This window comes from Jaculus jaculus, chromosome 17, assembly GCF_020740685.1.
Source record: "Jaculus jaculus isolate mJacJac1 chromosome 17, mJacJac1.mat.Y.cur, whole genome shotgun sequence".
NCBI classification, from domain to species: Eukaryota; Metazoa; Chordata; class Mammalia; order Rodentia; family Dipodidae; genus Jaculus; species Jaculus jaculus.
This window is the reverse complement of record NC_059118.1, coordinates 7,393,816-7,405,001: the sequence shown is the minus strand read 5'-3', so window position 1 is coordinate 7,405,001 and position 11,186 is coordinate 7,393,816. Positions and strand designations below refer to the sequence as shown.

Genomic DNA, 11,186 nt, shown 5'->3' with positions numbered 1-11,186 from the left:
TCAGGACCCCAACGCAGCTCCTCACGCTTGTGAGACAAGTGTATTAACCACTGATCCATCTCCCAAGAACTGTCCTTTCCTATAGTCCTTCAATCTTCATCAGTAGCCTTAGTTGGAAAACTGTAAAAGTCACACAGAACTCAGTCGTTGGAACTGTTGTAGCAGGTACAGTTGGGGAAGAACTTGAAAAAAGGAAAATCTCTTTAAAAAAAAGACCAGGAAAACATTACAGTTCAGTATTTGTTCCTATCCTATATTTAATTAAATAGGCCTCAGAAATAAACATCTTTATTACATATAAAATTAACAGTTCTATAATTAGGATACATTCCGTCCATTATTTCAGGTAGAGATTATAAACAAGTTTCCTAAATACCAGTGCTCCTGGCTCATCCGAGTACTTGTCTACATGCTTGTGGGAAGTTTCTGTGACCTTTTCTTGGTAGGAATTCCAGTTTTCCTGAATTCATCACGTTCCTTGAGATACTCCAGCTTGCACTCTTCATAAAAAGCTGGGTCACTGTAGCTATAAGAAGGAAATGAAAGCATTTTAAAGTGCTGTACCGAGTATAAGTTGAAATGAGATAGTTGTCAAGTTCACGCTTCAAAGGAGACTTTCTGTAACTGCACCAATCATAGTAAATGTTCTGCTAACAAACCAGTGGAAGCAACAGACCTAGACGCCTTAATACATAAGGCTGTTTCCAGCAATGGTGTGCAGTCCTGTCGGGATGGAGCCATAACCAGCATTACCTTTACAGAGCCTGTGGTCTCACATGGCAGACCAGATGCATGACATGTGCCAGAAATGTGGTTCGGTGCACCACAGAAATATGACGAAGGAGTGAGGAAGGGAAGTGGGGAAATGACAGGCAGAAATGCACATAGAGGGCACCTGGAGGAAAAGCAGATACACAAATAACGGCAAGCACACCAAAGGTGCCAACACAGCCAAGTACGCACGCAGGGACCCTGACAGGGTGCAAGAACTACGTCTTCACTACGAAAGTCAAATCTGTCTTGACAGCAGGGTGGCATGTCCGAGAATGGAAGATCAGTTTCATGTCACAGAGGACTCTGAAAGTGCCTGGGCTACAAGTGGACAGCAAGGCAGTTGCTACAACCGAAGCAAGAAAGGTGGGGAAGAGCGACAAAGAAGGGCCGTAGGAAAAAAAAAAAAAAAGGGGAAACGACTTGAGATTTAGGAGACCGCCAACTAGAATTAGGAGACAAGACAACTCCGGGTTCTTGACAGCTGTGAATTCACCAGGACACACAATGAAGGAGAAACAGAAACAGGTTAGAGGAGGAAGAAAGCAACAACAGAGAAGTAGAATCTGTAGTAATTCATTTAATCCATGGACACCAACTAAACTTCTAATTGAGAACAAAGGGCTGGGGAGATGGCTGAGTGGTTAAAGGTGCTTGCTTGAAAAGCCTGGCAGCCTGGGTTCAAGTCTCCAGCTCCCCATGTAAAGCCAGATGCACAAACTGGCACATGTTTCTGGAGTTCACTTGTAGCAGCAAGAGGCCCTGGTTCGTCCATTCTTTCTTCTCCTTTCTATCTTTTCTGCACATGCATGTGTACATATACGTATACATATTTTTAAAATGTTTAAAATTGAGAACCCAAAGAAACACCAACTCCACAGAGTAGGATACAGAAGAGAAGGTGGAAAGATACTGACAAATGTATGGGAAACCGAAGGGTGTCACCAAGGAAATGAAAATGTCCAAAAGGCACTGGCAGGGAAAGGGCAAGTGGAAGAGGAAGGCTGCCTGCTGGATTCGCTACCACGGCCATTCGTCTGCAGGAGCAGCGGCTCGGTGGAGTCAGAAGCACGTGCCAGAGGACTGGTCGGTGAAGAAGAGAGGAGTGACGGAGCACCCACCACTCGAGGTGCAAGACGCCAGTCAGGACAGGCAAGACCAGCGATTCCGTTCACTGCGGGGAACAGAGTCGTTAAGCAAGTCAAGCCCTGACTCGAGGACGTCGATCTCAGAGCATCCTGGACTCATATCAGGGAAGTTTCCTTCACGACTTTCAGTTTTCTCTTGACAAATGTCACACTCTTCTTTGTTTCCTTCAGCATTTCCTCTCTTTCAATGGAAGAAGCACTTTTTCCCCACCCTGTGCTGGCACCTCCCACACGATGAACTAGCATGTGGTCTCGTGTTCCTAGTGCGGTGAATACAAACATATTCAAATGACCGACGTGCAGGTAACAAGAAACAAATGTGACAAGTGAGGGTGGCACAGTGTATGCCAGGCACCGTGGTCCGTGTGTTCACACGCAGAACTGTGTGCCCACCAGGCACACCCAGTACGTCACAATCACGCCTCCAGAGAGGAACAATGGCAGGTGTGTCACAAGGCCAGAGAAGCTCTCAGGACTCCCGTGAAGCCAGGCTGCCCTCTGTGGACTCGGCTCCTACACTGCTCTGGGGCTGCCCAACTGAGAGGGAGGACATGTCAAACCACAAACGTGTGATTGTGGTGACTCATGTATTTGTATTTATTTGCAAGGACAGAGAGGAAAGGAAAGAGAAGAGAGAATAGGCACACCAGGGCCTCTTGCTACTGCAAATGAACTCCAGATGCTTGTGCCAATTTGTGCATCTGGCTTTACGTGGGTGCAGGGGAATCCAAGCCAGGCTATCAGGCTTTGCAAGCAAACACCTTAACCACTGAGCCATCATGTTTCCAGCCTCTAAAATTTGTTTATCCATAAGTAAAATGATTTAACAAATTTCAATCACACAAAGTTGAAGAGGTCCTCTTACTCATTACATTTCACCAGCACAGCCCAGGATAAATCAAATAGCAGAAGTCTCAATTCCGAGGTTAACTGATCCAAAATCCTAGGCTGAGATGTGGCACACCTCTTTTTTCCCATCATGCTCCCATGCTGGATAAAATACTGTTGACCACAACTTCTACTTCTAGCCAGCATGGAGACCTATGGGGTGGTTATGGAGGGTAGAAATAATTCCTGGTGAACTTGCCATTCTGAATTAAACAGACGTCAACGACAGGCTTCCCAGGCTCTTTTCCTTCCCTCTTTCCTTCTTCCCTTTTTCCTTTCCTTCTCTTCTCTCTTGTCTTTGTGTGTTTTCTTTTCTCTTCCCAGAGTCTCACTATGTAGCCAGGGCTGGCCTCAAACTCAGAACATTCATGTCTTTGCCGTCTGAGGATTACAGGAATGTGCACCAGGCCCAACCTAGAGGTTTAGGTCTGAAAGGGGGGAAGGTTGCTCTGATCAGGAAAGACGGAATGACCCTGGGTAAGGCGGAGACCAGTAGCACTCGGCAGGGCAGCTCATGGGGGATGAGCACTGGGGACTGTGGTGGAAAACTACAAGCGTCATATGTTCAAGGGAGCATCTGCTCCTTCAGCATTCCCAACATACCAGGGATGGTCACTGCAAGGGCACAAGACAACCACTCACAATGCTCTGTGTGACATGAGAAAATATGGTGGCTCATGCCTGTCATCCCTGTACGGAGGAGGCAGAAGCAGGAAGATCACTGTAAGTACGAAGTCAACCTAGTCACAGTGAGGCCTAGACCAGCCAAGGCTGCATAGCAACAGTCTGTCTCAAAAAACAGCAAAAACAAAGAGGTAAAGAACAACAATGAAATGCTTGTGAACATGCTGTAATATTGGTTTAAAAATAATTTGAGTCAGGTGTGGTGGTACACGCCTTTCATCCCAGCACTTGTAAGGCAGAGACAGGAGAGTTACCATGAGTATGAGGCCACCCTGAGACTAATTCTAGGTCAACCTAGGCCAAATCAAAACCCTACCTTATAAAACCAAAAATAAATAATTTTTAAATGATTCAGAAATATACATTTACTTTTATTTCTTTCATATTACTTGTCTCAACTTTTCTTAGAGTTAAAATTATAATAACCCAGTAAATTACAAGGCTAGAAAACTTGTTAGAGTGATAACAATTCAGTTTATTTCCATTAGGCAAAACAAAAGTCCTAAAAGAACTTGTCCGTGAAAAGGGATTTGTTAAATTGGGTGAAAAATCATACATTTTAATATGGTAAATTGTTTTAACTTTTTAAATTTATTTATTACTTATTTATTTATTTTTGTTTCTTGAGGTAGGGTTTCGCCTTAGCCCAGGCTGACCTGGAATTCACTATATAGTCTCAGGGTGGCCTTGAACTCATGGCAATCCTCCTACCTCTGTCTCCCGAGTACTGGGATTAAAGGTATGTGCCACTATGCCTGGCTGTAAATTTGTATTTTTAATCAGATGCAATGTTGGGAAATACTAACTTCAAAAAAATCCCTTTATAAATGTATTTTTTCTTTAGAACAGCCTTCACCATACTGGAATTTTAGATGTGGCCAACAGCATGAGGAGCTTGGTGGTGGGAGGTATAGAAATAGGTAGAGAGAGGAAAGAGGCCGAGAGAGAGAGAGCCCGAGCGGGGAGGAAGCGACAGTAAATGGTAACTACTTACTAAGCAGTTAGACATTCCTTCAATGCAGAATTTTCCTTCCGGCATTTCACTACCATAAGGATTCCAGAGTCCTTGCAACATCTGGTAAAATCTGAAATTTAAAAAAAAAAAAACTGAAAAGAAAAAGAATTTGTAATCATGTCAACACAATTTTCAACATGCTGTTGTTTCCTAAGACACCCTCACTTAGACTGTGTTGGAGTACGACGCTTCTTAGCTGACACGCTGGCACGGCCTGACTCTTCCACTCTCTAGCACAGGTGTTTCCTTAGGTCTAGGTGTTTGTGCAATATATTATTATCTCCTGACTCCAATATACTTATACTAGCAGACACATGGAAAAATGTCAGTAATGCTAAATAGTTGTGTCTTTAGGAGGTGACCTGGGCTAGGGCCCCTCCTAAACCTGCGCTGTCCAGGGTGACGGCACTCTCACAGGTGGCTAGGGAGTGCCTGAAACACGACTCATCGGAACTACGCTCTGTTAAGTGTAAGACACACGCTGGGTTCTGAAACCTTAAGAAAAAAACTGGAATATAAAATATTTAGTTAATTTCCACAGTGATTACATGTTGAAAAGACTATTTTGACATTAATACTCAAATCAATTTTGCTTCGTTTTAAAGTTAATTTCACACTTTTACACTGTGATTACTATAAATTTAGAATTTTGTATGTCTTGCGTGACATTTTTATTATCCTATAAAGCTTTCTCAGTGGTGGAAATGAATACTCTTTCTTTCCAAAAGCAGACCTTTAAGTCACATGTGATTTCTGAGCACTGGAAATATGGCCAACACAACTGAAGAATGACATTCTTCAGCTTAATTGACTTTAAAAAGCCACATGTATGCAGTGGCTACCTAATTAAGACACAGAGTTGTGGACGTTATAATTCCCTGTGCTTCAGTAACCCTTGAATTGATGGTCATTTAGCCTTTGTTCTTCTAAAGACTGTCCTTACAACATTGCTACTCAGTCTCTTGTGAAAGCCTTGTACCTACTTAATCCAAGTACAGTTAAGAGCATAAACATTAACATAAGTAATCCTTCAGGAAACTTTACCTGTTTGGCTAATACTCAACAAACAGCAGATAAATAAATGAGCTAACTGAATGACTATTGAGTTTGGGTAGATTGAACACAACCTTGTATTTTAAGGGAGGCTGAATTAAATAACCTTTCCTTCCTCCAACCCAGTTCTTAACACTGCTCATCATCTCCTCTGCTAAGTGCTGGGCTCACACGTGGTCTAAAAGCCAAGGTTCAAGATGAGTAAATAAGTCACTGAGGAAATGGAAGTATGACGTAGGTTCTCAGAAGCATCTGTGTGCCGGAATATAAATAAATGTGATTCCCACAAGAAGCACTGAAGAACTAGGAACTCAAATGACTCAAAAGCATGGTAAAACTGGGGTCAAAGATGCATTCGTGATGGCAAGTTAATTCTTAATTTACTTTTCTACTAAAAAACCACTGGGCTAGAGAGATGACTCAGCAGTTAAGGCACTTGCCTGCAAAGCCTAATGACCTGAGTTTGATTCCCTAATACCCACATAAAGCCAGACACACAAAGTGGTGCATGCATCTAGAGTTTGTTTGCAGCTGCTAGAGGCTATGGCATGCCCATTCTCTCCCCTTGATCTCCCCCACCCCGCCTGCAAATAAATATTTTTTTTCGAGGTTAGATCTCACTCTAGCTCAGGCTGACCTGGTATTCACTATATAGTCTCAGGGTGGCCTCAAACTCATGGTGATCCTCCCACCTCTGCCTCCCAAGTGCTGGGATTAAAGGTGTGCACCACTACACCCAGCAAAACATATAAAACACGATCATCCTAGACAGGCTTTTTCTTTGTCTATTTTTTAAAATTTGTATTTATTTCTTTGAGAGAGGCCGACAGAGAGAGTTAAGAGAGAAAATGGGTTAGCCAGGGCCTCTACCACTCCACACAAACTCCAGACTCATGTGCCACATTGTGCATCTATCTGGTTTTACGTGGGTACTGGAGAAATGAGCCTGGGACATCAGGTTTTGCAAGCAAGTGCCCTTAACTACTGAGCCACCTCTCCAGCCCCTTGTTCTATTTTCCCATGTAATTTCATCACAGGTTTTTTTTTTGTACAGTACTTAAAGGTGTAGTTAATAGATAATAACTACCTTAAAATGGCAACTAAAAACAAATAGATATCCACTATGGGCTTGTCCTGTAAGTTCTTCACGTCTATTAGGGCATATGCACTTTATAACAGCTATAGCAAATAGGCACAATTACTACCTGCATTTGGCAGATGAGGAAACTGAGCTTTAAATGGGTTGCATGATATTTCCAAGATTTCACAGTGTGGTACAGCCTGGCCTAGAACACGGCCTTTTACTTCAGGAAAAATGTCTGTACCCACTACTGACCCTCCTTCCCTCCCTCCTGTCACCAGAGCAGAATTTCCAAGCCCACAGAGCAGTCTCACCCAGGCCAGCTTTCTCACAGTGAACAAGGAAGGCCTAAGAATGGGGTGGCAACAACTCAGCACATTCTGTCACTGCCACCGGTGTGGTTATTGCTGAGTTTTCACTAAAGAGCAGCAAGCAGACGCTGAAAACAGCGTCAAGTGCCTCGGCTCTTTCAGTCCCTCTCCTGCTCTTAGAATTCTTATAAACATAAATATTTTAGAGAATTTTGTGCATCAGAAATTCCAAATTGAATAAAGGAAGTAGTACACTTTGTGTCTTGGGTTTCAGATTTTCTTTTTTTTTTTTTTAATTGTTATTAACATTTTCCATGATTATAAAATATATCCCATGGTAATTCCCTCCCTCCCCACCCCCACACTTTCCCATTTGAAATTCCATTCTCCATCATATTACCTCCCCATTACAATCATTGTAATTACATATATACAATATCAACCTATTAAGTATCCTCCTCCCTTCCTTTCTCCACCCTTTATGTCTCCTTTTCAACTTACTGGCTTCTGCTACTAAGTATTTTCATTCTCACACAGAAGCCCAGTCATCTGTAGCTAGGATCCACATATGAGAGAGTACATGTGGCGCTTGGCTTTCTGGGCCTGGGTTACCTGACTTAGTATAATACTTTCCAGGTCCATCCATTTTTCTGCAAATTTCATAACTTCATTTTTCTTTACCGCTGAGTAGAACTCCATTGTATAAATGTGCCACATCTTCATTATCCACTCATCTGTTGAGGGACATCTAGGCTGGTTCCATTTCCCAGCTATTATAAATTGAGCAGCAATAAATATGGTTGAGCATGTACTTCTAAGGAAATGAGATGAGTCCTTTGGATATATGCCTAGGAGCGCTATAGCTGGGTCATATGGTAGATCAATCTCTAGCTGCTTTAGGAACCTCCACACTGTTTTCCACAATGGCTGGACCAGATTGCATTCCCACCAGCAGTGCAGAAGGGTTCCTTTTTTTCCACATCCCCGCCAACATTTATGATCATTTGTTTTCATGATGGTGGCCAATCTGACAGGAGTGAGATGGAATCTCAATGTAGTTTTAATCTGCATTTCCCTGATGACTAGTGACGTAGAACATTTTTTAAGATGCTTATATGCCATTTGTATTTCTTCCTTTGAGAACTCTCTATTTAGCTCCATAGCCCATTTTTTGATTGGCTTGATTCCTTATTATTTAACTTTTTGAGTTCTTTGTATATCCTAGATATTAATCCTCTATCAGATATATAGCTGGCGAAGATTTTTTCCCATTCTGTAGGTTGCCTCTTTGCTTTTTTCACTGTGTCCTTTGCGGTACAAAATCTTTGTAATTTCATTAGGTCCCAGTGGTTAATCTGTGGTTTTATTGCCTGAGCAATTGGGGTTGTATTCAGAAAGTCTTTGCCAAGACCAATATGTTGAAGGGTTTCCCCTACTTTTTCCTCTAGCAGTTTCAAAGTTTCCGGTCTGATGTTAAGGTCTTTAATCCATTTGGACTTAATTCTTGTGCATGGAGAGAGAGAAGAATCTATTTTCATCCTTCTGCAGATATTTATCCAGTTTTCAAAACACCATTTGCTGAAGAGGCTGTCTCTTCTCCAATGAGTATTTTTGGCATTTTTATCGAATATCAGGTGGCTATAGCTACTTGGGCTTACATCTGGGTCCTCTATTCTGTTCCACTGATCTACATTTCTATTTTTGTGCCAGTACCATGCTGTTTTTGTTACTATGGCTCTGTAGTATAGGTTAAAATCAGGTATGGTGATACCACCAGCCTCTTTTTTGTTACTCAGTATTATTTTAGATATTCGAGGTTTTTTGTGATTCCAAATGAATTTTTGGATTGTTTTTTCTATTTCCATGAAGAAAGCCTTTGGAATTTTGATAGGGATTGCATTAAATGTGTAGATTGCTTTAGGTAAGATTGCCATTTTCATGATATTGATTCTTCCAATCCAGGAACAAGGGATGTTTCTCCACTTTCTAGTGTCTTCTGCAATTTCTCGCTTGAGTGTTTTAAAGTTCTCATTGTATAGATTCTTTACTTCCTTGGTTAGGTTTATTCCAAGGTATTTTATTTTTTTTGATGCAATTGTGAATGGGAGTGATTCTCTGATTTCATCCTCTGTGTGTTTGTTGTTAGCATATATGAAGGCTACTGATTTCTGTGTATTTATTTTGTATCCTGCTACATTGCTGTAGGTTTTGATCAGCTCTAACAGCTTGCTAGTAGAGTCTTTAGGGTCCTTTATGTATAGGATCATGTCATCTGCAAATAATGATAACTTGATTTCTTCCTTTCCAATTTGTATCCCTTTTATGTGTGTCTCTTGCCTTATTGCTATGGCTAAGACTTCCAAAACTATATTAAATAGAAGTGGGGACAGTGGACACCCTTGTCTTGTTCCTGATTTTAGTGGAAAAGCTTCCAGTTTTTCCCCATTTAGTAATATGTTGGCTGTAGGCTTGTCATAAATAGCCTTTATTATATTGAGATATGTTCCTTCTATTCCCAGTCTCTATAGGACTTTTATCATGAAGGGATGTTGGATTTTGTCAAATGCTTTCTCTGCATCTAATGAGATGATCATGTGATTTTTGTCCTTCAACCCGTTTATGTAATGTATTACATTTATAGATTTGCGTATGTTGAACCATCCTTGCATCTCTGGGATAAAGCCTACTTGGTCAGGGTGAATGATCTTTTTGATATACTCTTGTATTCTGTTTGCCAATATTTTGTTGAGAATTTTTGCATCTATGTTCATGAGGGAGATTGGTCTGTAATTTTCTTTTTTTGTTCTATCTTTGCCTGGTTTTGGTATCAGGGTGATGCTGGCCTCATAGAAGGAGTTTGGTAGAATTCCTTCTTTTTCTATTTCCTGGAAAAGCTTAAGAAGCAATGGTGTTAGCTCTTCCTTAAAAGTCTGGTAAAATTCAGCAGTGAATCCATCCGGGCCTGGGCTTTTTTTAGTTGGGAGATTATTGATAACTGTTCGGATCTCCATGTTTGTTACAGGTCTATTTAAGTGATTAATCTCATTTTGATTTAATTTAGGTAGGTCATATAGATCAAGGAAATCATCCAATTCTTTCAGATTTTCATACTTTGTGGAGTATATGCTTTTATAGTATGTCCCTATGATTTTTTGAATTTCTCTGGAATCTGTTGTGATGTTACCTTGTTCATCTCTGATTTTATTAATTTGTGTCTCTTCTCTCTTTCTTTTGGTCAGATTTGCTAAGGGTTTATCAATCTTGTTTATCCTTTCAAAGAACCAACTCTTTGTTTCATTAATTCTTTGGATTGTTCTTTTTGTTTCTATTTCATTAATTTCTGCCCTAATCTTTATTATTTCTTCCCGTCTACTGATTTTTGGTTTGCCTTGTTCTTCTTTTTCCAAGGCTTTAAGGTGAAGCATTAGGTCGTTTACTTGCGACCTTTCTAATTTCTTAATATAGGCACTTAAGGCTATAAATTTACCTCTTAGAACTGCCTTCATTGTGTCCCAGAGATTTTGGTATGTTGTGTTCTCATTATCATTTGACTCTATAAATTTTTTGATTTCCTTTTTGATTTCTTCATTGACCCACTCATCATTTAGTAGTGTATTGTTTAGTTTCCATGATTTTGTGTATGCTCTATAGCCTTTCTTGTTACTGATTTGTAGTTTAATTCCATTGTGGTCAGATAGAATGCAAGGAATTATTTCAATTTTCCTGAATTTGTTAAGATTTGCTTTGTGTCCTAATATACGGTCTATTTTAGAGAATGTTCCATGTGCTGCTGAAAAGAATGTATATTCTGCAGCCTTTGGATGAAATGTCCTGTATATATCTGTTAGGTCCATTCCTTCTATGACCTCATTTAGTCCAGATGCCTCTCTGTTTATTCTTTCCCTGGATGACCTGTCAATTGATGAGAGTGGGGTGTTAAAGTCACCCACCACCACTGTGTTTGGTGTTATCTGTGACCTTAGTTCTAATAGTGTTTGTTTGACGAATTTGGGAGCCCCCATGTTAGATGCATGTATGTTTAGAATTGTAATGTCCTCCTGTTGGAGTGTGCCCTTAATCAATATGAAGTGACCTTCCTTATCTTTCTTGACTAACGTCGGACTAAAGTCTACCCTGTCTGATATTAGGATAGCAACCCCTGCTTGTTTTCTAGGCCCATTTGCTTGAAACACCGTCTTCCAACCTTTCACCCTAAGGTAATGTCTATCCTTTGT

General features: G+C 40.8%; 1 protein-coding gene across 1 annotated transcript in view; it reads right to left on the bottom strand.

The window, feature by feature from the left end:
* Positions 1-232: 232 nt before the first annotated feature.
* Cmc1 (C-X9-C motif containing 1) overlaps positions 233-11,186 on the bottom strand; it is a 69,446-nt gene continuing 58,492 nt past the window's right edge. Inside the window, exons 3-4 of the mRNA XM_045136770.1 lie at positions 4,486-4,576; positions 233-526 (exon numbers count right to left, since the gene is read on the bottom strand). Coding sequence (XP_044992705.1) covers positions 406-526; positions 4,486-4,576 — 212 coding nt within the window. The 3' untranslated portion in view covers positions 233-405. The remainder of the gene's footprint in view (positions 527-4,485; positions 4,577-11,186) is intronic.